Source organism: Mus pahari, chromosome 10, assembly GCF_900095145.1.
Source record: "Mus pahari chromosome 10, PAHARI_EIJ_v1.1, whole genome shotgun sequence".
Taxonomy (NCBI): Eukaryota; Metazoa; Chordata; class Mammalia; order Rodentia; family Muridae; genus Mus; species Mus pahari.
The window spans coordinates 26,306,671-26,330,151 of record NC_034599.1 but is presented as its reverse complement, the minus strand read 5'-3'; the positions used below and the strand labels follow the sequence as shown (position 1 = coordinate 26,330,151).

The following is a 23,481-nucleotide window of genomic DNA, read 5'->3' as shown; positions in this document are numbered from 1 at the left end:
AAAAAAAAAAAAAAAAAGAAACAACCAATGCCTACTTACTCAAAAGACAAATACTCAAATTTTTTATACTTTGAAATAAGTTATAAACGTTTACTTTTTCTGGCATGATATTTTTTTCTTTTATACTCGGATATGAACTCATGGCCCAAATGTCTTTACAGCTGCCTAGGATCACAGATGAATAAGCAGTGTTAATATTCCACTAAAATGGAAGAGAGACAAGTAGGCGATTGACTGATGCCAGCTCTGGGCAGTGACAGAGGGTGAGCCTGGGACATTGTGTCTTCCCGGCACAGGAAAGGGTCATGGGTTGATGCAGGTGCCAGGTTAAACAGCCAAAGATGAGGTAGCCTAAGCATCCATAAGGTAATAAATGCAGCAGGTCCAAACACATCGTGGTCATATGTGTGCAGAAACATCATGAGCACAAAATAATCCTAAGACACACACCACCACCAGCTATCTGGGATATTATAATGGAAGGAAACTCACTTACTATTTTGAGATACAGTAAGATAAGTAATGAATCTGCATTTAAAGTATTTAATTCTGCTTTTCGTACACAAGCTGTATCTTAATTTTTTAAAAAAGATTTATTTATTTATTATATGTAAGTACACTGTAGCTGTCTTCAGACACTCCAGAAGAGGGAGTCAGATCTCGTTAAGGATGGTTGTGAGCCACCATGTGGTTGCTGGGATTCGAACTCTGCACCTTTGGAAGAGCAGTCGGGTGCTCTTACCTGCTGAGCCATCTCACCAGCCCCTGTATCTTAATTTTATGATTATGATATTTTTTCTCTGTCTTCATTATCTTGTTTTGCTTTCATTGTTATTTTGAGATCTGTTTTCACTATGAAGCTTTCTAACCTCAGCAAACTATGTAGACGGGCTGGTTTCAAATTCACAGAGATGCCCTGCCTCTGCCTCTGCAATGGAAGGCATGCTCCTTTGTTTATGATAGCATCTTTCTAGGTAACTTTGCGTGGCCTGGCAGTCCTCCTGCTTACCAAGGGCTAAGACTGCAGGCTAAGGTTACAGGTGTGTGTACACCATACCTGGCACAAGGTTTTGCGTTTTGTTTTGTTTTTTTGTTTTTTTTTTTGTTTTTGTTTTTTTTTCCCTTTATAAAACATTTCTACCTAATGAATGGGAATGACAGAACCAAATTAGAGTATCACAACTGTGCAAGTCCTGATGAGACAAAGAAGCTAGAGAATAAACACTAGTGGCTTTGAACAGTACAGAAAGAGGAGTGGCCCAACCTCTGCACCAGTTGAGGCCCCTGGGGGAAAAGAATGGAACCCTGGCTAATCCTCTAGATCTAACTAGTCTACAGGTAACAAAGAGAAGAAAGTGCATCAAGTGATAACACGGGGATACCCCTGGCAAACCCAGTGTGAACACTACCAGACTCATGGCTGGTCTCCCCAGCAGGCACAGCAGCTGCATGGGGAGGGTGAGAAGGTGTGGAAAGACAGTTGAAGATGCAGTCAGCTGTGAGGATGGCCCTCACTGAGAGCTCAGTCCAAACAAGAAACTCAAACACCTTTCTCAGATGGTCAGAGAAATAGGAGTTATAACTGGGTATTGCAACTATATTGAAAGACGTTGAAGAATTATTTCCATTTATTTTTAGGCTGAATAATAGCAATAACATGATTTTTTTCCCCCCAGTGTGGGCTAGGTACATTTTAGGCTCAGTAATAAAGCAACTACTCAGCCTTGTACACTGAAAAACAAACAAAAAGAGATCTTTGTGAGGTTCTTCTCATTTACTCTCTTTTTAGTGTTTTTGGTTGTTGTTGTTATTGGGGTGTGTGTGAGTGCATGTGTGTGTCTGTGTGTCTCTGTGTGTATGTGATACATGCATGCATGCTAGAGCAAGACATCAGGCATCTGTCTCTGTGCCTCTATTACTTTCAACTTATCACTTACAGCAGAGTCTCTCACTGAACTTGAAATTCACTTTTTATCAAGCTAGATGTGAGTGTAATAAACTCTTGTCTGTTAGTGTCCTATCTGATGTAAAAGACAGTTCTTCACATGTCTCCAAGAAAAGTCCCACGGCACAGCTGGCACCTGAACAGGGACTGGCAGAACCAAAGATGGGTCGAGAACAGTGGCTGCAGCCCATGGGTCAGTGTGACTCGAGTGATGCAGGGGAGCCTGCATCTGTGGGAGCAATCCCAATATGGCTACCTTCTCCCATGACATATGAGATGATGTGTCTCTTTGCTATAGTAGTAACTGCATATAGGTGAAAAGATATATATCCAAAGTCAAGCTATTTGAGAGTGATACACCTTGGGGATGAGAGGAGAGTAAATCCCAGGAAGGCCACCTTCCCATACATGGTCTGGATAAATGAGGTCTACCACATAAGTACAGGAAATCCCCTCCCCCAAATAGCTGATGTATTACTGAATATATTACAGACCTTAAGCAACCTGTTTGGGATAAGAGCATAAAGAGGTGGTGAAAGCTGTTATACAGTCTTTGCTCTGAGCAATAAGGCATATAGCTGGGGCTGAGCTGTCTGCCCAGAAGTGCATTTCCCATGTAAGGGCAGAATTACATTAGAGAAGAAACAAGAGCATGCACTCCTCAGCATTCGCCTCTGGTCTTGTGGGAATGTGGGAAAGGGGGAGATGAGACAGAGAGGAGTTGAAGTTGGCTTGCCATATTTTAAAGCTAATGGATTACGTGGGAAAGAGAATCAAAAAAATTCAGAACCCATGAGGTGAATTAAGACTTCGAGGAGGAGTAGAAAAGGATGAAAACGATAGAAGAGAGAGCCCTCTGGTCTGAGCTGCAGTACAGAGCAAGAGAAAACCTCTGATTCAGCGTGTGGATGGGCAGCCAGTACGGAAACTACAATGAGCAAGAATTACTCTGCCTCTGAACTTGACTGGGAAAGACTGTTTTCTTTTTAAAGACTTATTTTATTTATTATATGTAAGAACACTATCTTCAGACACCAGAAGAGGGAATCAGGTCTTGTTACAGATGATTGTGAGCCACCATGTGGTTGCTGGGATTTGAACTTAGGACCTCCAGAAGAGCAGTCAGTGCTCTCAACCGCTGAGCCATTGCTCTAGCCCTGGGAAAGACTTTTAAACAAGGAATAAAAGATCCTGTCGGGGCCAGGCGTGCTGGCGCACGCCTTTAATCCCAGCACTTGGGACACAGAGGCAGGCGGATTTCTGAGTTCGAGGCCAGCCTGGTCTACAAAGTGAGTTCCAGGACAGCCAGGACTATACAGAGAAACCCTGTCTCGAGAAAAAAAAAAAAAAAAAAAAAAAAAAAAAAGATCCTGTCGGGCTGGAGAGATGGCTCAGAGGTTAAGAGCACTGACTGATCTTCTAAAGGTGCTGAGTTCAAATCCCAGCAACCACATGGTGGCTCACAACCACCCATAATGAGATCTGGTACCCTGTTCTGGTGTGTCTGAAGTCGGCTACAGTGTACTTAGATATAATAAACAAATCTTTGGGCTGGAGCAACCGGAGCAAGCAGAAAGCCCTAAAATACAATTCCCAACAACCACACGAATGTTCACAACCACCTGTACAGCTACAGTATACTCATATACATAAAATAAATAAATAAATCTTTTTTTAAAAGAAAGAAAGAAAGAAAGAAAGAAAGAAAGAAAGAAAGAAAGAAAGAAAGAAAGAAAGAAAGAAAGATCCTGTCTCAGTTTGGCTCATGGAACTGTGAGATGTGGGGACAAATGCAATCCGTCTGAAGGCTACAGACAAAAAGAAGCTAAGTGATAACAACCCATCCTTCCTCGAGACAAAGGCTGAATAATCCGAGGCAAGGAAGGAAATAGGTGTCTCATAGACTGGCTCATACAAGCCACCAGAGACACACGGTCCTGGCTGGGGTTCCCATCAACACCAGGAACCAGAGGACAATAGTGGAAGGACAGTTGTCACTAAAGAAATTGAATGCTCAGTATACTGGGCTACATTCTACCATGGTCCGCAGACAGTTAACTCAGCATGGGCTCTGGGACTGGTACGGAGTTTTAGTGGCTTTGCTATGTCCCATGGTGAGATATGATATCGATGAAGAAGAGGCTCTGGCAGATCTGAATGACCTAGTCCAGCAGAACCAGGAGCCTACTGGGTTACTCAAATGCAAACGCACAAAGATTTGTGTCAAGATGTCATTCCTAGGAAAAAACGCTAATAGTAAATCAAATTAGTGTTAGTAAGCCTGGAAGGCTTTAAAGCCACAGCACTTGTTCACATAATAAAAACATAGACATAATTAAAAAAAAAGAGTGAAAAAGGTCAAGTTTGTTCTAGGGGAAAACAGTTTTCTATGTAAAATATGCTACAAGAATTGTTCCCCTGGGAGAGAGGGTACCGGGTGAGGAGATTATTACGCAGCCTTGACCCTTTCAGCAGCCAGCTGTGTCCAAAGCAGGGCAGCAGCCCCAGTGCTGGCCTGTCAGAACTAGAAAGTCAGCTCAGAGGCAACATAGCAGGCTAGAGGGGGGTCCTGCTCCCAACTTAGGCCTGAATCTAAGAACCACGGAGACAGCTGTGCTGAGGATCCCACACAGCAACATGACCCCTGGAAAAGAAGGCTGGGAACAATATGGGTTCCCACTGAGGTAGGCAATCATTGCGAAAAGCCAGTGAGGGCAGATGGAGTAGTGTCCTCCTCTCTTCTGCTGCTGCATCCAGCACTGTTCTTCCGCACTGATGCCAGGGATGGAGTGTGTCATACACTACATCTTCATGTTTCTTCTTAGTATCCCCTTAGTCACTCAAGACCAATTCTTAGTGTGGACAGTCAAGGGCCTTAGAGCTCCTGCACCCCACACCCCCGTTTAAAAAATGTTATAGTATATAAAGCTGTCCTGGAGTAGTTCACAGATTTAGAAAACCATCTCAATGAACATTAAAAGAGCAGTTCAAGTATCTGAATGAGGACAAGCTGTATGGGTGGGAAAAAACATCTTCTGGGAGATGTAGATTATTGAATAAAAGCCCAGTATGAGTTCTTTGCCAGGGAAGTTCCTAGAGACCCACACATAAACCGCAAGAGCATTGCCACTACTGTTGCTTGCATGCCAAAAGTAGGTGGTAAGACCCTACTGCTTAAAATACTGTACTTCTTGCCTCTAGGGCACAGAAAAATGTGGCTGGCATAAGGTTGGAAGATCCCACTCTGCTAGCTGGCTTTCCCTGTTCTGACTACATGTAAGGGCCACACAATGGAAGGAACTGATGTCTGCTATTATAATCCAGGACAGAAGTGTGCCTGGGGAGATCACTGACCCAAGTGGGGAAGTATTTATATAAACAGATATGATGTGTCTATCAAGTGCTTTTAAACATTTGTGTTTATGCCCAAATATTTCTACTGCTGTTAGCCTCAGATGTGGGGGGAAATCTTTTTTACAGTTGCTAGTGGTTACTGCAGAGAATCCAAACTCCTGAGAATACGTGACTATTGGTGTGTCATAGTGGTGCAGTGCCTCAGCACTGAACGAAAGAAAATAATCAGACATCTCTGTCAATCTCTCTAAGACTCAGGAAACATGGTGGAAAACGGGTGGTAAGAGCCGGTCACAGGCCTGAGTGGTGTGTAGCCATTCTCTCTTCTGGTGACATAAGGGACACTTGGAAAGCCAAGGAAACACACAAGGCTAAAGAAATGTGGTGGTTACAAGCTCACAGGGCCTCTCCTCTAAGTTACAAAAGCAGTGAAAATTTCTGATGAGAAACTCTCTCCAATAGAGCTTACCACAAGTTGGGCAGAGTTCCAGGGCTACAGCTTTTATGAGTCATCACCATGCTAAAATGGGCATTTGGTGATGCAGATGCTTCCAAGGCCCCTGTAAGTAAGCGGGCAGCCATCCTCCTGCAGATAATCTGAACAAACCCATTTGTTCACTAACCTGGAGCTGGGTGGAATCACTTCCCCAAGCTGTTGTGGGCGCCCTACCTGGGGTGAATAGAAGTTTGTTCCTGTCTCCCCAGGAGAAGTTACAGAGCATCACGCTAGAAGTTACCAACTCTCACCTCCGACCGCCAGCCTGTTCATACTTCGCAAGCATGAACCTCAGGATTTCAGAACGTACTACTCAAATATGTCAACCTCTCTGCTACATGATAATCTCAAAGCCTTTAGGAGATGCAATATAGTGAGATGATTTAGCATGTAGGAACTGGTGCCAGAACTCTTGGATTACAATCTTCTGTGGATTTGTTAAGTCTCTTGGACAAGCTATTGTATGTACATTACTTTATGTATAAAATGCAAATAATCACTGTATTATAGCATAATTGTAAACAGCAATTTTGATATACCTGAGTTAGAATCATTCCTGCCAGGAAGATCTGAATGAAGTTGTATGAGGTTACTTAGTGATGTAGTATAAGATCAATGTTAATTTTGACATATTGTGGTCTGAATGAGAATGGCCCTGATAAGCTAGTATATTTGATACTTGGTCCCTAGTTGGTAGAACTGTTTGGGAAGAATTAGGAGGCATGCCCTTGTTGAAGGAGGTGCATCATGGGGGATGCTATTCCCAGTTAGCTACTCCTGCCCCATGGCTGTTTCAACTGATAGGTTCTCAGCTACTGCTCCAGCAGGGTGACTGACTCCCCACCATGATGGCAATGGACTCTCAGTATTGGAAACTGCAATCCCAAAGTAAAGGCTTTCTTATATAAGCTGCCTTGGTCATGGTGCTTTGTCATAACAACCGAAAAGTAACTAAGACACATATACCCAGGGTCAAGCATAGTGACTATTACATAGATGGACATTCATGAGGCCCTGGGTTTGATTCCCAATACCAAATATATACCAATAGATAGATAGATATATAGATATATAGATAGATAGATAGATAGATAGATAGATAGATAGATAGATAGATAGATAAAACATTACTATAAATATATCCTCTCTCCATCTATTCCATACTTTAAATCACTGCGTCATATCTTCCAGTAACATACTTACCATCTCTGAAAATATAACACTGGCACTCTGAGGTCAAAATACTTCCTTGACTTTTCTATGAAATGCATTCACATACACATACCAGAGAGTACTGAAAATGAGCAACTGATACTTCAATCCAAAAGCCTATTATAAAGCTGATGAAATGAAGACACACGCCAGAGATTTCCCCCACCCAACGACTGTCCCCTTCTCCTTACAGTAACCACGGAAGGAGTTCCAAGCATTGGGGAGGTATGTGTGTTGTACAGAGGAATTCTGCTGCTGCTGGAGAGCCTGCCCTTGTGTGGAAGAACTGCCTTGGATATGGGAGGGGCTGAGCCCCTGCTGTACCTGCTGAGCAGAGGGGCTCAAAGGCTGCCCAGCTACCTAAGGAGAAAGAGAAAACAAAGGGAGGGAACTGTGAAATTCCAGGAGACTTAAGACTCATAAGTTATACTTTAAATAAGAGCAGGATTAATGAAAAGCAATCATAACTCTAAGACTCTATATTGTTTTCCAAGGGCAACCTACAAAGATATTAAAACAATGGATTTCAGTTAAATTGCTGGAAAGGCAAATGAGTGGAAGTATATAATTGCTTACAGTAGCGAAGCTTAAACCAAGCAAGGTGAAACAGCTTGTCTGGTCACAAAGGTAACCATTTGTGTTTGGAAACACAGCCCAGAAGTCATGGTTCTCACTGAGCAGCCTTGGCCAATCCACCCAGAGCAGAGCTAAGCACAGGTGCACACCAGGCATCTGGTGGAGAGGCTGACTCCTGACTCCACGACAAGTCCACACTCCGCCACCTGCATCTCAGGACCGTCCACAGTCCAACGCCTAACTAAGTATCACTGCCCACTCCTAAACAGAATCACATTTTAAATAAATCTGTTATAATTTCCTATCTCCTTTTATACTCAAAATGTTATTTAGAATATAATTCCTTCCCTTGATGTCATGACAAGCATATATATAGTCCCCCTTCAAGAACTAATTTAAAAATTAAAGGACAAAAATGTCCTTGATTCCAAGTTAAGTGGAATTGCTCCCTCTGAATTTCCATACCTCCCTATATATCCCAGTGATAGGCTCAACCTTATTCCAGTCACAGAAGCAACTGAAAGCTCTTGCTGTAGAAAGTTTTGTTTGTTTTTAGGCTCTTAAGCCACGGAGCTCCACCAGGAAGCTGGTAACTTAATGCACGACTGTTTGTAATAACGACATAAAAAGTGGGGGCAGCAGTAGAACTGATAAATTACAAATATAGTGACATAGCTCAGTGACCGAGGGCAATAAGTTCACTATTATTAATCTGACAGCCCCTGATGTCACCTGAATTCTCTGTATCTGTCTCTCTCTCTCTCTTTTTTAATATTTTTTTTGAAAAGACAAACATGATTTTTAAACACCCCCACCTTCTTATCTGTGTATAAATGTCAGAGTTCTCGGTCAGACTTGAAAACACTTTTGCACAAGTCCTTGGCAATCTCTAAATTGTTCTTGGTGACCTTGATAACCCTTTGATCAAAACTGAGGTCAGAGGGACATATAAAAAAGTCACCTTTTTCTCTTCATCTCTACAGAGAAATGTACCTGGGATGCTGACGGAGCCGCAGGGGTAGGCTCTGTGACCTGGATGTGTTGCACCTGGATGGCATGCTGCGTGTAGGTCTGAGGGTCATGCAGCTGGCCAACGTCCACTGTGGACTGCTGAGACTGATGTGGGGAAGTGGCCTGGAGAGAAAAAGAGAACAGGTTCCAAAACAGATATGTACTCATGGAGGGTAGAAGAGATCCCCAGAGAGAAAGTTCACCTAAAAACAGGCAAAACTGGCAAGAGGTTTTGAGTTTCAGGCCAGCTGGGGCTATGCAGTGAGACCCTGTTGGCAAAAGAATAAGTCAAGGTCAGGCATGATGGTACATGTCTTTAATCCAGCATTCAGGAGGCAAAGGAAAGTGGATCTCTGAGTTTGAGGCCAGGCTGGTCTACTAAAGAGCTCCAGGCCAAACAAGGCTACACAGTGAGACCCCATTTTAAAACAAACAAACAAACAAAAAAAAAACAAAATAAATAAATCAAGTAAGGAATGGTGGATGCTGGGGTGAATCTACCAATTTCCACACATTTAAAACTGTATTGGTTTTCAATTTGTGAGACTAAATTATTTGAAAATGAGAATGTTTACTCATGTCTTAAGTCTACTTCCTTGCAGCGCACTCACACACACATACACACACACACACACACACACAAATGACTCGCTAAAACCTCTCCCTGAAATAAATTATTCAATGCCATGTAGGTATTCCTCAAACTGGCTCATTCAGAGTCAGTCAGCCAGGATACTAAGGAACAGCACAGAAAGAGGGGTCACTAGAGCTGTACTGGCTGGCTGTGTGTACGGGAGCTGAGCCCTTTCATTTACAGTAGAAACCTCTTACTCTTCTGAGTCCAGAGCCATCATGAGGGGCAGAGGGAAGAAGGCAGAGGAGATGCTATTCTCCCACTGCCTCAGACTCAGCGCTTCTGTGCAGCTGCACCTTACACAGAGCCAAGGGGGCCCTTGACTCCCGCCACCATGCTGGCCACTGGCAATATGGCGTTCGTGCAGGTAAGAAGAAGTAAGTGTCACAGTACCGGAGCCACCTGCACCACTTGCAACTGTATGTGCTGAGGTTGCTGCAGACCAGATGCTGACTGAGACACGGGGATATACTGAATCCTTTGGTAGTCCCCCTGAGGTGTTCGGTAATCCGTTGTTAAGGTTTGGGACAGTTCTGTCATCGCCTGAGTTAGCAGGTCTGTTGTCTAAAAAAAAAAAAAAAAAAAAAATCACAAAACATATTAGTAACAATACTGAAGCAGTCTCAATGCTCTGAAACCCTGCTACAATTCCGTTTGGCATGGGGCACATCAAGGAAACAGACTGGCCTGAGGGCCTGACTCTGACCAGTGGATCTGACCCAGCACTGCTCATTTCTCCACTGAGAAGGAAGGCATTAAAAATGTCCTGCTCCTCCTTTGGCAGGGAGATGTAGATGGGCACTGGCAAGAAGACCCAAGCATAAGCACAATGCTGTAAGCAGCAAGCAGAAAGCAGCAAGCTGAGGCTAAGTAGCCCTACTTGCAAAATATTGATAAATAATTGGCATGGCCTTGTTGTAAAGAGAGGAGGGGCACTGGGGGAATAAGACACTCTTCCAAGTCACCCACTGACCACCACAGTCTCTCCAGTGGCACTATCTGTCGCTAACACAGCTGGGGTGGCGCTGATCACGGCTGTCGTCAGTGGCGTGTGGATGGTGTTGGGAAGCTGGGCATACTCTGGGTGTTTCTTTCGAATGTGTTGCACCATCTTGGTCTGAAAAATGAAGGAAAAATAAACAATTACTGCAGCTAAAGCAGGAAAGGCATAAATTTAAGTCCAGTCTGGGCTAGATACCAAGACCTTGTCTCAAAATAAAGCAAAAAGAACAACGACCCTGTGGTGGTTTGAATGTGCTTGGCCCAGGAAGTGGACTATTAGGAGGCGTGGCACTGCTGGAGTGGGCGTGGCTTTGTCAGAGGATATGTGTCACTGAGTAGATGGGCTTTGAGGTCCTGTGCCCAATCTCCACACAGTGTGGAAGAGAGTCTCCGCCTGGTTGCTTGCAGAAAACAGTCTCTTTCTACCTGCTTTGGAATCAAGATGTATGAAGGTTGTGGTTCTGATGTTAAAGTTCTGTTCCCTAATTGGTTCTTGATTTGTCAGAAAGAAGGCCGGGAAGCTGGGCCTGGTGGCGCAGGCCTTTAATTCCAGCACTCGGGAGGCAGAGGCAGGTGGATTTCTGAGTTCGAGGCCAGCCTGGTCTACCAAGTGAGTTCCAGGACAGCCAGGGCTATACAGAGAAACCCTGTCTCGAAGAAAAAAAAAAAAAAAAAAAAAAAAGAAAGAAGGCTGGGGCCAATTGTTGAGGGAAAGGTACAAGTGGGACTTCCAGGTCCCAGCAGACACAAGGAAAGAGAGGGGTCTTTCTGCCATGCTTTAGAGGAAGAACGCAGCAACCATATGAGGTCTCAGGGAGAGCTAGGGCCTGTGGCCTCCACTACAGGTGGGTGGCCAGGGATGTTTGGCAGGGGCCAGGTGGGACTAGCTACTAAGTTTAGGACAGGTAAAGAAATGGAAATGACAAATTGGTAAGGGCGTGTTTATCCAGGCAGGAGATATCTGTGTCCAGCAATTGTGCCAAGAAGGCAAATGGTAAAGGAATTAACTGTGCACATGTATGCAGATTCAAGGGCCTCAGGTGGGAGCAGGTAGTATGATCACCTCTGGGAGCTAAAGCCAGGTAGACCAAAAGGGAAGATGGGAGGGGCTGGTGGTGCAGCAGATCCTGGGTAAAGGTGAATAGCTTTAAATCTACGGGCAACAGATGTAGAACTCTCAGCTCCTTCTCCAGCACCAGCACCATGTCTGTCTGGATGCTGCCATGCTTCCTGCCATGAGGAAAATGGACTGGACCTCTGAAACTGTAGGCCAGCCCCAATTAAATGTTGTCCTTTATAAGAGTTGCCTTTGCCTTGGTCAATGGTATCTGTTCACAGCAATGGAAACCTTAATCAAGACAGACCAGAGTTAGCAACTCTCTCCCATGCAATTGTTCCAAAGGTTCTTAAGTATTTCATTTGATGCCTTTAAAAATGATCTCTGTTGGGCTGGAGAGATGGCTCAGCGGTTAGGAGCACTGACTGCTCTTCCAGAGTTCCTGAGTTCCATTCTCAGCAACCATGTGGTGGCTCACAACCATCTGTCATGGGATCCGATGCCCTCTTCTGTTATGTCTGAAGACATCGAAGTATACTCATGTACATAAAGTAAATAAATAAATGAATGAATAAATAAATAAATCTTTAAAAAAAAAAGTTCTGTCTTACAGGGGGGGTTGGGGGAGTGTTGGATGGTTCTTGTTTGTTTGTTTTATCCAGGCACAATGGCTTGTATACCTAAGGCCCACCTCCTTGGGAAGCTAAGACACAAAAGATGACTTGAGCCCAGGAGTTGGAGGTCAACCTGGGAAACACAGATTCCATCTCTTAAATGCTAAAGAAATCAAAGCAGCATTGACCACACTTGGGAAGTGACCGCACTATCAAAGCAAAACAGGATGTGGGGAGAAGACAGGAGGAAGAGGGGACACAAAAACACTTACAGGACTCTATACCCTCAGGCTTCTTCTTCCCAGCCCCCGGGAACGCCTGAAGTAGTCAGACACTCGTGGTGTCCCCAGAAGTGGGATGCCCACTCAAGCGACCCCCTTTCAAAAACGTGCATCTCAGTTCCTGTACAGGGATTCTAGGGGATGAGGTCGTAAACCGTGAACAAAGTATACTCAGATACTAGGCACGAGCAGGCCAAGAGGGAAGCAGGTGAGTGCTCGGACCGGTAAATAACAGTAATTTGGAGGAGTACAAACCAACTGTTCCATTCCCATTCCCATAAGTGCTCCCTACTTATTTATACAGGGCTCCTTCAGCCAATCAATGCGCCATGCATGACACCTGGATGAGAAGGCTATCTATTAAGACATCCTTGCGTAGAGGTTCTGACATCACACTGGTCAGAGCCAGCACCGTACCTTGCTGCTATACTGCTTGGAGCAGTGTGGGCAGCAGACGGGAGGGGTGGCGATGGTACCCGTCAGCTGGGTGTGGGTGCTCAGCATAGGGTCCGGCTCTCCAGGGCCAGCAGGACGAAGTTTCCGAATGCTTGGTGGCAGTTCAGCTCCTGGGTGGTTCTTCAGAATGTGGGCTTTGCGCTTGCTGGCACTCTTATAAACCTGCAGGTTGAAATAGTTGGCCATGAAAGCAATGTACAGTTCCACTTTCTTGCTTAAAGCAAAGTAAGAAATTTCATTCTAAGAAAAGGAGAAAAATGCATCAACATAGCCCCAAACAAAACATATCAACAAGCATGGTATATGGTGGGCCACGCCTGTAATCTCGGGAGACATCTAGTCAAGTGCCACCTTGGAGTACTCAGTGAGTCTAAGCCAGTATGAACTAGAGTGAAACCCTGTCTTAGAATAAGAAGACTGTGAGGTGTGGTAGCACACACCTTTAATCCCAGCTTTTAGGAGGCAGAGGCCAGCCTGCCTCTACAAAGTGAGTTTCAGGAAGCCAGGGCTCTGTTACACAGAGAAATCCTGTCTTGAAAAATGAAGAGGAAAAAAAAAAGGGATAAGAAGAGAATCTGGGCCTGGTGCTCTATACCTATAATCCTGGCTCTCAAGAAGCAAGGGCAGATGGGTAAAATAAGAATCTAATATAGATATGCTAGGTAATTTCCTTGAAATTATGTGCACATAATTTTCTGTATAACTAAGTGTGGTGGTTTGAATATGCTTGCCAGGGAGTGGCACTATCAGGAGGTGTGGTCTTGTTGGAGCAGGTGTGGGCTTCTTGGGGAAAGTGTGTCACTGTGGGGTGGGCTTCAAGACCCTCTCCTAGCCACATGGGAGACAGTCTTCTTTTGTTTGCCTTCAGAACAAGTAGACCTCTCAGCTCCTCCAGCACCACGCCTGCCGGGACATAGCCATGCTTTCCGTTAAGGATAACAGACGGGTTCTCTGACTGTAAGCCAGCCCCAAGGAAATGTTGTCTTTTATGAGAGTTGCCTTGGTCACGGTGTCTTTTCACAGCAATGGCAACTCTAAGACGCATAGTAGCTGTAAGAACACCCTTCACAGACAATGTAAAAGGTACACACCACAGGCAGCAGCCCTGTCTTGTGTAACTGCAATAAAAAAAGCAGAGAATTTGGGCTGGAGAGATGGCTCAGTGGTTAAGAGCATTAACTGTTCTACCAGAGGTCCTGAGTTCAATTCCCAGCAACCACATGGTGGCTCACAACCATCTGTAATGGGATACGGTGCCCTCTTCTGGGGTGTCTGAAGACAGCAGCAGTATACTCACATATATAAGGCAGAGAATTCCACCACACACCTTTTCACTGCCTACTCGGTCCCCAAGGAGGCCCGATCCACCATGCAAGCTAACAGACTATTTTACATCTTGAGCATTTCAAATGAATTCATATTCTAGGTAATACATATTCTCTATTGTAAAAGTCACAGACAGAAGGGATAATAAGAAAACAAAGTCAATGAATTCTACAAAAAATGCTTACATTTAATTTTTTAACATTATAGTTTATCTAGCTAGCCTTTTCTTTTTCTTTTCTTTCTTTCTTCTTTTTTTTGTTTTTTTGTTTTGTTTGTTTGTTTTGTTTGTTTGTTTTTTGAGGTAGGGTTTCTCTATATAGCCCTGGCTGTCTTGAAACTCACTCTGGAAACTAGGCTGGCCTCAAGCTCAGACATCCGCCTACCTCTGCATCCCAAGTGCTAGGGTTAAAGGCATGTACCACCACTCTTCCACCACATTTAAAGTTTTTTTTTTAAAGATTTATTTATTTATTTTATGTATGTGAGTACACTGTAGCTGTACAGATGGCTGTGAGCCTTCATGTGGTTGTTGGGAATTGAATTTAGGACCTCTGCTCACTCCAGTCGGCCCCACTGGCTCAGGTCCAAAGATTTTTATTTATTATTATAAATAAGTACACTGTAGTTGTCTTCAGACATACCAGAAGAGGGCATCAGATCCCATTACAGGTGGTTGTGAGCCACCATGTGGTTGCTGAGATTTGAACTCAGGACCTTCAGAAAAGCAGTCAGTGCTCTTACCCGCTGAGCCATCTCTCCAGCCCCACATTAAAAGTTTTAATTAAAAATTTTTATAAAGCTATTATATGTGCACATATATGTTTGCATCTGTGCACATATAAGTGCAAATATCCAGGAGAAAGTACAGTATCCCCTGGAGCTGGAGTTACAGGCAGTTGGTGAACCATTTGATGCTGATGATGCAACTTAAATTCAGATGCCCTAGAAGAGAAATGCTCTCAACCACTGAACCATCTCCAGCCCCTAAATTTTTATATTTTATTTAAAAGTGTGTGCATGTGCACATGTGTATGCATGTCTATAAGTATACCATGTTTGTGTAGTTCCTATGAAAGAAAGGAGAGGGCATCGCGTTCCTTAGAGCTGGAACTGCAAGAAGTTGAGCTGTCCAGCATAGGTACTGGGAGAGAATCCTTGACAACAGTTGTAAGCTCCTGCTCGTGACCACAGCGCCATCTCTATAGCCCTTGGTTTACAATGAGGCTGCCTTTCAGCCTTGTCTGAGTAAATGCTGAAAAGCCCTGGTAGGCATCCATCCATGGCCTAAACCCACCCCCAACCCCCAGCAGCCCAGCCAGGAGGAAGGTTTTGCTTTTACCTTATCACAATACTGACAGAAGTAATCTCGATTGGGTTTTATGATGGGTAGGGTTAACTCAGGCACCTCTTCTATCTTCATGTCTGGATGCCTCTTTGATAAGTGATTTACCTGGAAAGAGAGAATGAGAGACAGACGCACAGGGAGAGAACCATTACAAACTAAAGATAAACAAAACACTCTGAAACTGATGGCTAGAAGTTAAAACCCTGAAGCAAATGCTCAAATCAGTAAGGCTCACGTCAGAGCATAAGACATGAGACACTGGACACCAAAGTGTCCATGGGCCCTGTCAACAGGAGTTAACAATAAACCACTCAGCAAATAACCGAGGGTAGTCAGTCACCTAGAGGACCATCAACAGTCTGTCTGTCTAGAAGAACAATCATTAGAGAGATGAAAAGTGCCGAGCACGAGTTTACTGACAAATTATCCTGATGTAAACCTGACTTTCATTTTTCAACTGTCTTGGTGGAACTTCTGAATGGATACAAAGTAAGGTTCTAAGTTTAAGTACTAAGACTTTCTAACCACCTCAGTAGAAATATACCATCTGAGTGAGCCGAAAGCAACGGGCTATCCTGATAAGTCCCCAAAGCTGGGTCACTCTCTGCTTTGAAGGGAAGTCTCCTTATGTCACTATTTCCTAACTCGGCAAAGATGGCACTAATAGGGAACACTGGGGAGGAGATAAAGACCCCACCAGATAGAACAGTCAACAAATGAGAGGAGGGAAGTCAAATGAGACAAGACCAAGAGATCAAGGTAAAGAAAAACAAACAAATAATGAAAACTGACAGAGGTCTAGGGATGTGGCTCAAGGGCAGACACATGCCAGATGGGTGTAAAGCCCCAGGTCCCCTGCATGAGAATGGAGAAAGGAAGCACGTGGGAACAACGGCCTTTCAAAGGTTGTCCAAAAGTGGTTCAGAAGGGCAAAGGGAGAGAGAAAGGAAAGAAGCCCAGACTAGGGGCTGCTCGCTTTTCCTCTCTCCTAGCCACTGACTGACACATCCACAGGGCTAATTCGGTAAGGCTCATTGCCACTGACAGAGGGGTGGATCTGGAGACAGTCTCCTGTCTGGTCCAGCACTGACCAGCATGCCTCGTCGCCGGAAGCCCATCATGCACAGGCGGCACTTGAAGGTGAAGCTGTCGTAGTCTGTGGATGTGATCCGTGGTTTGAAGGTCTTGGAACGGCTGATGCGGTCAGCTTTCTTGGCCTCCCTTTCAGGGTTATGCATCCTCTGCATGTGCTCCCGGAGTTTGTCTTTTCGCTATTTGGAGAATTTTTGTTAAAAGGGGGTAGGGGCAAGGATAGAGACATTTTAATTGAATAGTAATTTAAAAAACAAAACAAAACACCAATTCCTCTGAAAACCCACTGGCCACTCCAGCCAGAAACCCAGGTAGGCTAACTGCAAATCTTCGCCTCATCCTCATCTTCTCCAAATTCATTCCCAAGTCTCATGCCCAGCTTTGTAGATCACCTGCTACTGCTCCTGCCTATGATGCCCAGGTGGGTCACACAGATCTTTCCTCTGTAGTTGTTTGAAAGAAAATGGCCCTAGGTTCACAGGAAGTGGCACAATTAGAAGGCATGGCCTTGCTGGAGTAGATGTGGCTTTGTTGGAGGAAGTGGGTTACTGGGGGCCAGCTCTGAGGTCTCAGAAGCTCAAGATAGGCCTGGTGGCTCATCTACTTCCTGCTGCCAGCAGATCCTGATGCAGAACTCTCAGCTACCTCTCCAGCACCATGTCTGCCTGTGTGCCACCAAGCTTCCCACCATGACGACGGACTAAACCTCTGAACTGTAAGCCAGTCCCAATTAAATGTGTTCCTTTATAAGAGTTGCCACAGTCATAATATCTCTTCACAGCAATAAGATCCTAAGATACCTCCAACCTTCCTTCCCTCAACTCACCAATTTATCCCAGCCCCCATCTCCAGCAAGTATTCCCTGGGAACCCACTAGCTAAGCCTGCCAGAGAAGCAAGTCGGAGGGCAATGCAGGTAGGAGGGCTTCAGATCATCCCTCTCTCTTCTCTCCGCCACGCCCAATCCCCCAGTCTCAACCCCAGCTCTGTAGCCAGCTACCTGTTGCGGCCTCTCCTCACTTTCTGCCTTCATTCCCAGGGGACGAACCAGATCCTGGTGGAACATCCTGCTTTCCTCTCACTTTTGGTTCCCCTCAGCCCCTACTTTCAAGCCCATCTCTATTCCAAATGTCTGCCCGCAATACCTAGAAACACATTTTACCAGGAGCCCCCAGTGGCCACCCCTAGCAGAATCCCAGAAGAAATGCACAGCCAGGCAATGCACAGCCATCCTAACCCACCCCTAAGGAACAGATGGGACGACAGAAACGAACAAACAAAACTAAGACCAGATACCAGCACCTAGCATTACAATCTTCCCAAACCCAGATACCCAGACAGCAGCATAAAAGCACGACCAGTAACAGCCAGGACAATGGGGCTCTGCTAGAGCCCAGCAACCCTACCACAGCAGACCCCGAGAACTGCAACTTAGCTGAAGCACAAGAAAAAGATTAATAAATACAATAGAGGTCCTTAAAGAGGAAATAATAAGGTCCTTAAAGAAATCTATGAAAATACAAATAAGCAGAGGCAGAGATTGAATAAAACAGTTTAAGACCTGAAAGTAGAAACAGAATCAACAAAGGAAACCTAACTGAGGGAACTCTGGGATGAAAAATTTAAGAACTCCATCAGGAGCCTCAGAGGAAGCCTTGCCGACAGAAATCAACAGATGGAAGAGAGAGTCTCAGGCACTGAAGACACAATAGAAGAGATAGACACCACAGTCAAAGAAAGGGTTAAACCTAAAAAAAATCCCGGCACAAAACATACAGGAAATCTGGGACATTATGAAAAGACCAAATCTAAGAATAATAGGAATAAGAAAAGGAGAAGAAACCTAAATCAAAGGCACAGAAAATATTTTCAATGAAATCACAGAAGAAAATGTCTCCAGTCTGAAGAAGGAGATGCCCAAGGTACAAGAAGCATAAAGAACACCAAATAGACATGACCACACACATAATAATCAAAATATTAAATGTACAGAAGAAACAACATTAAAAGCTGCAAGGGAAAAAGGCATTCCCCATGCCTCTCCCTTAACCTAGCTATGTAAGAGCTATGGCAGCATCACCAGCCAAAGGTCCTACAGGGATTCATAACAAGCATTTCACTCAGTGATCACGCGATGCCTCAGATGAGTGGTATCCGCCATGTGCAATCATGGGACTTCGAAAGTTGACTTCACTCCAGGACTAAGATCAAACGGAGAGACAGTGTCCCTCACTGAAGTAACTCCACACAGGAAGGCTCCCAAGTGGAAGGAGGAACAGAGGAAGGAGAGCCAGAACGTGTGTTGTCTTGGGTACTATGACAAGCACTGTGGGATTCCCCCCTTCAGAGACAACTGCAAAGGGTTTCCTCAGAAGGGCCACAGCAGCAGACTCGTTCCCTGGTGAGTCCGACAAGGGCACTGCAGCCATGGCGGCTGTGGCGCCCACGTGGCCAAGGCAAAGAAGGATTACATGAACTCCCAGCTTTGTTCCACAATGGAGTCAGCCAAAGGAGGAACTGGCAGCAGTCTGAAAGGTGAGGCCAGGGCAGCTGCCATGCTGTGCTGGGTCTGGTGGGAAGATGCCAGCACGTTCTCCCTCCCACTCAGTCATGAGCTCTCTTCCCGACTGCCAGACCCACTGGCCAGCTCCAGACCTGCACCAAGGTGCAGCCTTCCATCCTGGGTTCACACTGTAGCCAAGGTGCAGCCTTCCACCAGCCTTCCGTCCTGGGTTCACACTGTAGCCAAGGTGCAGCCTTCCACCAGCCTTCCATCCTGGGTTCACACTGTAGCTCCCAGCTAAGCTCCCACCTTCCACTCAGAGCAGAGCCCCAGCGGGTGCGAGAGTGACTGCTCATGCCCCAGGTCGTCCCTTCAGACTCTCGTTTCTATATCTTCCCCATGATTAAGTTCTCAGTCAAACCAGGACATCCTTTATTCTCTGTCAAAGTAGCTTTGACTCCCAGCTCCTACCCGATCTAACAGGGTTGAATGAAATTAAAGACAAAACTGAAGCCAAAAGTTTTGGTTTCTTCTTCATTCTTTTTGCTCTTAAAGTATGCATTACACATGTTTTATTTGTAGGAGGAAACCCACATGTCATGGTGCATATATGGAAGTCAGAGGACAACTTGCAAGGCAGTTCTTAGTATGTGGCCCCAGGGACTAAACTCAGGTTGTCTGTCTTGGCAGCAGATGCCTTTATCTACTGAGCCACCTGGCTGGCCCAACTCTCTTTGTCTTTAACCTTCTTAAACATTAAAATAGTAACTAGCATTTTAAAATAGTCCAAAGGTATAAGCCATGCCTAGTGGCCCTTGTCTATAATCCCAGCACTGACGAAGCAGAAGGAGAAGGAGCAGTAGTTCAAGGCCAGCCTGAACAACACATCCCACTCGGGGCCAGCCTAGGCTACATGAGACCCTTCCTCAAAGTAGCAAAAACAACCAAGTGCTGAATGGATAGAACGGGTGGACTGGCAAATGCTGGCTCACAGCACTGGGATTCCTTTAGAGAGAAAGTCCATGGAGCTGGAGATGGAGTTGGTTGATTGGTTGGTAGAGCCTGTGACTCACATACACAAAACCCTAAGTTCAAACCCCATACCCAGCATAGAAGGTGTGGAGGGGTAAGGGGAAAAGAAGAGAGAAGGAAAGGGAAGGGGCGGGAGAAAAAGAAGGAAAAAGGAGAGAATCGGAGAGAAAAGATGAAATGTAATGGAAAAGTGTGAAGGGGAAAGGTGTAGGTTAGTGTACCAGGTAACACGCAGTTAAATTCACAGGCTGTAATTCTAACAGGGCTGACAGGGGGCACTGCACACAGGAACAGGATGGGGAAGTGTGGAAGGGAAAGGAGAGGAGAGGGAGGGAAGGAAAGGGGAGGGGAGGGGAGGAAAGGGGNGGGGAGGGAATGGGAAGAGAAGGGAGGGGAGGGGAGGAGAAGAGGGGAGGGGAGGAGAGGAAAGGGAAAGGAGTGGAGATTAAACTATGGTGGTGGATAAAAGCACAAGAATAAATTATGAAGCCAGCCTGGTCTACATAGAAAGCATTGAGAGAGAAAAAGAAAAAGGAAGGTGGATGGAAAGTAGGTTGCGCAGAAGAAGGGGAGAGAGGGAGGGAGGGAGGGAAAGAAGGAAGGAAAGAGAAAAGAAGATAGGAAAGCCGCAGTCCAATTTATACTGTTCACATTAGAGTTCTTTAAAACTTGCATGTACAAGCATGCATGTGCACATGGCATGGTGTCAGCTCCAGGGATCAAGCACTGGTTAAGTGCAGTGGCAAGCAGTCCCGCCCATGGCGACATCCATCTCATCCGCTCATGTTGCTGTTGTTGTTGTTGTTTTTAATCATTTATTATTTATTTAATGTATATGAGTACACTGTAGCTGTCTTCAGACACACAAGAAGAGGGCGTCAGATCTCATTATGGGTGGTTGTGAGCCACCATGTGGTTGCTGGGAACTGAACTCAGGACCTCTGGAAAAGCAGTCAGTGCTCTTAACCGCTGAGCCATCTCTCCAGCCCTCATGTTGGTTTTTGAGACAAGGTCTCACTCTATACCCAGGCTGGCCTTTAATTTGCTACATAGCCTAAGTGGGCCTCAAACTTATGGCAATCCCCCTGTGTCAGCCTCCTGAGTACTGAGATTCCAGGTAGATGCCACTGTACATAGCTGATAGTGGAATTCCTCAGAGATTTCAATCATGATGATATACTATAAGCCATCACAAATATAATCCATAATTAATCTATAATGGATGAACCACAGAGCTCAAGCCTTTTCTCTTTAATGTTCACATTCCATAAGGACATACCTCTTATTCTCCCAAGAATCCATTTCAGCTTCTTCTTCTTTATTTAATTTTATTAATCATTAGTGTGGCGAGGACATTCAAGTACCACAATCATACATGAAGGGCCAGGGACAACTTTTATGGGTAGGTTCTCTCTGTTCACCATGGGATTCAGGTATCAAACTCAGATTCTCAGGTTTGTGTGTCAAGCGCCTTTAGCCACTGAACTGTCACACTGGCCCTCTACAGCAGTGTTTAGCAGTGACTGTCACTAACAAATGCTGAGTTTCCAGCAGACTTCCCCTTGGTGTCTTCTTAATTCCAGGGCCACTTTGCTTTCATTTGGGTTCACTATGTAGCACAAACTGGCTGGTCATTAACTATATAGCTCAGGCTAGTCTCAAATTCTAGACCCTGCCTCAGCTTCCTGAAGATTGGGATTGCATGCCAAGCTATGTGTATTTCATCATAGTTCTTGAAATCATTACATTCTCTAGAGTAATCCAACCCTCAGACATGTTCCCTCTACCATCTCATCTACTAGAGAAGATCCTGCTGCCTGGACGACTTACCTGCATGCTCTTATCTGACTAAATGTTCAAAAAGAAAGACCTCTTGATTTAGGCAGTAAGTAAATGTACTGGTCTCTTTGGACTCCTGCAATAGCAATTTAGTTCTTTTTTTTCTTTTTTTTTTTTTAAAGATCTATTTATTTATTATATCTAAGTATACTGTAGCTGTCTTCAGACACTTCAGAAGAGGGAGTCAGATCTTGTTACAGATGGTTATGAGCCACCATGTGGTTGCTGGGATTTGAACTCTGGACCTTCGGAAGAGCAGTCGGGTGCTCTTACCCACTGAGCCATCTCACCAGCCCCCAGCAATTTAGTTCTAATAACCATCACGTACGGCATGCGCACTAAGCCATGAAAGAAGCAAGTGTCCTTCCTGAGCCTGACTTGATCCTGGGCAGGCCAGTCCCCTCTGGCTGCAGGATGGCTTCCTACCTTAAACTGCTTCCCGCAGGTGGAACACAGGAAGTCCTTGCGGTCGGAATGCCGGAGCATGTGCAGTCTCAGCTTGTCGGGACGACAGAAGGCCTTGTCACACTCTGTACACTGGTAGATCTTTTCAGAGTGGAAACTTCGCACGTGCTTTTTCACCTGGCAGTAAAGACCAGGGGATGCTCAGGCCAAAAGAAAGGACCAGAGGTGGCTGTGACGCTAGAGGGAGCCCACGCACCACTGAGGACTTTCAGCAGCCTGGCCAGTCATCCAGTCTCAAGGGAGGGCTGCCCTCAGTAACACACACTGTCCCAACCACAGAGAGACAGAACAGGACAGACAGCCCCATAAATCTGAACCTCCCAGGTGACTTAAAGCATAAAATAAGAGCACTGGCTTGACCTTTTGTACCATCTTCTTCTTTAAGGCTAAAGGCAGGATGGCTTTGGATTTAAATGAATCTTGCTAAAAATTACCTATAAGAAAACAAAAGCCATTTGTCCTCATTTTTGTTTCTACACATGTAGAGGTAACTGCTTCCTTAGTAGCTGATCCTTTCATCTCTTCCTATTAAAGCAGGTCTGGGATGTAGCTCAGTGTGACATAACTGCCTGCAGCCATGCACGCTCTAGGTTCACTCTCAGCTCTGGAAGAAAAGGGTCAGGTTCTGAAGAATGAAAGATAGAAATCAGGTGACATTGGCGGTGCCACTTCATGAGCACAGCCCTCACAGCCATCCTCCCTGACGGGAATGGAATCCCTTTTCTTTCCGATAATTTTATAGCTTCACCTTGGATTCAGCTCCAGCACTTGGGTCGGGGTGGGGACAGAGAAAGACAGGTTCTGAACTCTCTTAGCTATAAATAATAAATGAAAAAGCGCTTTGGGAGAAGCTAAAGTTCAACAGGACAACGTGTGCTTAGCATTCGGGATACTTTGAATCCAACAGCCAGCACTGAAGCGAAAAAGAAAAAAGCAAGTAAGCTATGGACAGAAACTGGGTAGCAAATCCGCCTAGCGAGGCCTGTAAAGCACTTGGAGTCACTAACTTTGGAGTTCTTTTTGCTATTACAATTATGCCTTAACAACTTTCCTAACTGTACAAAGAAAAACTCTCTAACACCCTTACGGTCAGAGAGCTAAGATTAAGATTAAATCCCACCTTCCTTTTGCTTTTGCAATTTTAAAAGTGTGTGTGTGTGTGTGTGTGTGTGTGTGTGTGTGTGTGTGTGTGTGTGTGTATGTGTGTGTGTGTGTATATCTTCGGATTTATGAGACAGGGTT

General features: G+C 45.0%; 1 protein-coding gene across 3 annotated transcripts in view; it reads right to left on the bottom strand.

The window, feature by feature from the left end:
* Prdm10 (PR/SET domain 10) overlaps positions 1 to 23,481 on the bottom strand; it is a 100,545-nt gene that overhangs the window by 12,286 nt on the left and 64,778 nt on the right. For 2 of the 3 annotated variants that reach the window (XM_029543397.1, XM_029543398.1), the window contains 8 exons: positions 22,201 to 22,356; positions 16,401 to 16,580; positions 15,304 to 15,414; positions 12,600 to 12,800; positions 10,202 to 10,345; positions 9,622 to 9,792; positions 8,577 to 8,717; positions 7,199 to 7,367 (listed from right to left, as the gene is read on the bottom strand). In XM_029543397.1, the coding sequence (XP_029399257.1) occupies positions 7,199 to 7,367; positions 8,577 to 8,717; positions 9,622 to 9,792; positions 10,202 to 10,345; positions 12,600 to 12,800; positions 15,304 to 15,414; positions 16,401 to 16,580; positions 22,201 to 22,356 (1,273 nt within the window). Of the gene's footprint in view, positions 1 to 7,198; positions 7,368 to 8,576; positions 8,718 to 8,833; positions 8,864 to 9,621; positions 9,793 to 10,201; positions 10,346 to 12,599; positions 12,801 to 15,303; positions 15,415 to 16,400; positions 16,581 to 22,200; positions 22,357 to 23,481 lie in introns of those variants that run through there. The other variant, XM_029543399.1, reaches the window with a different exon arrangement.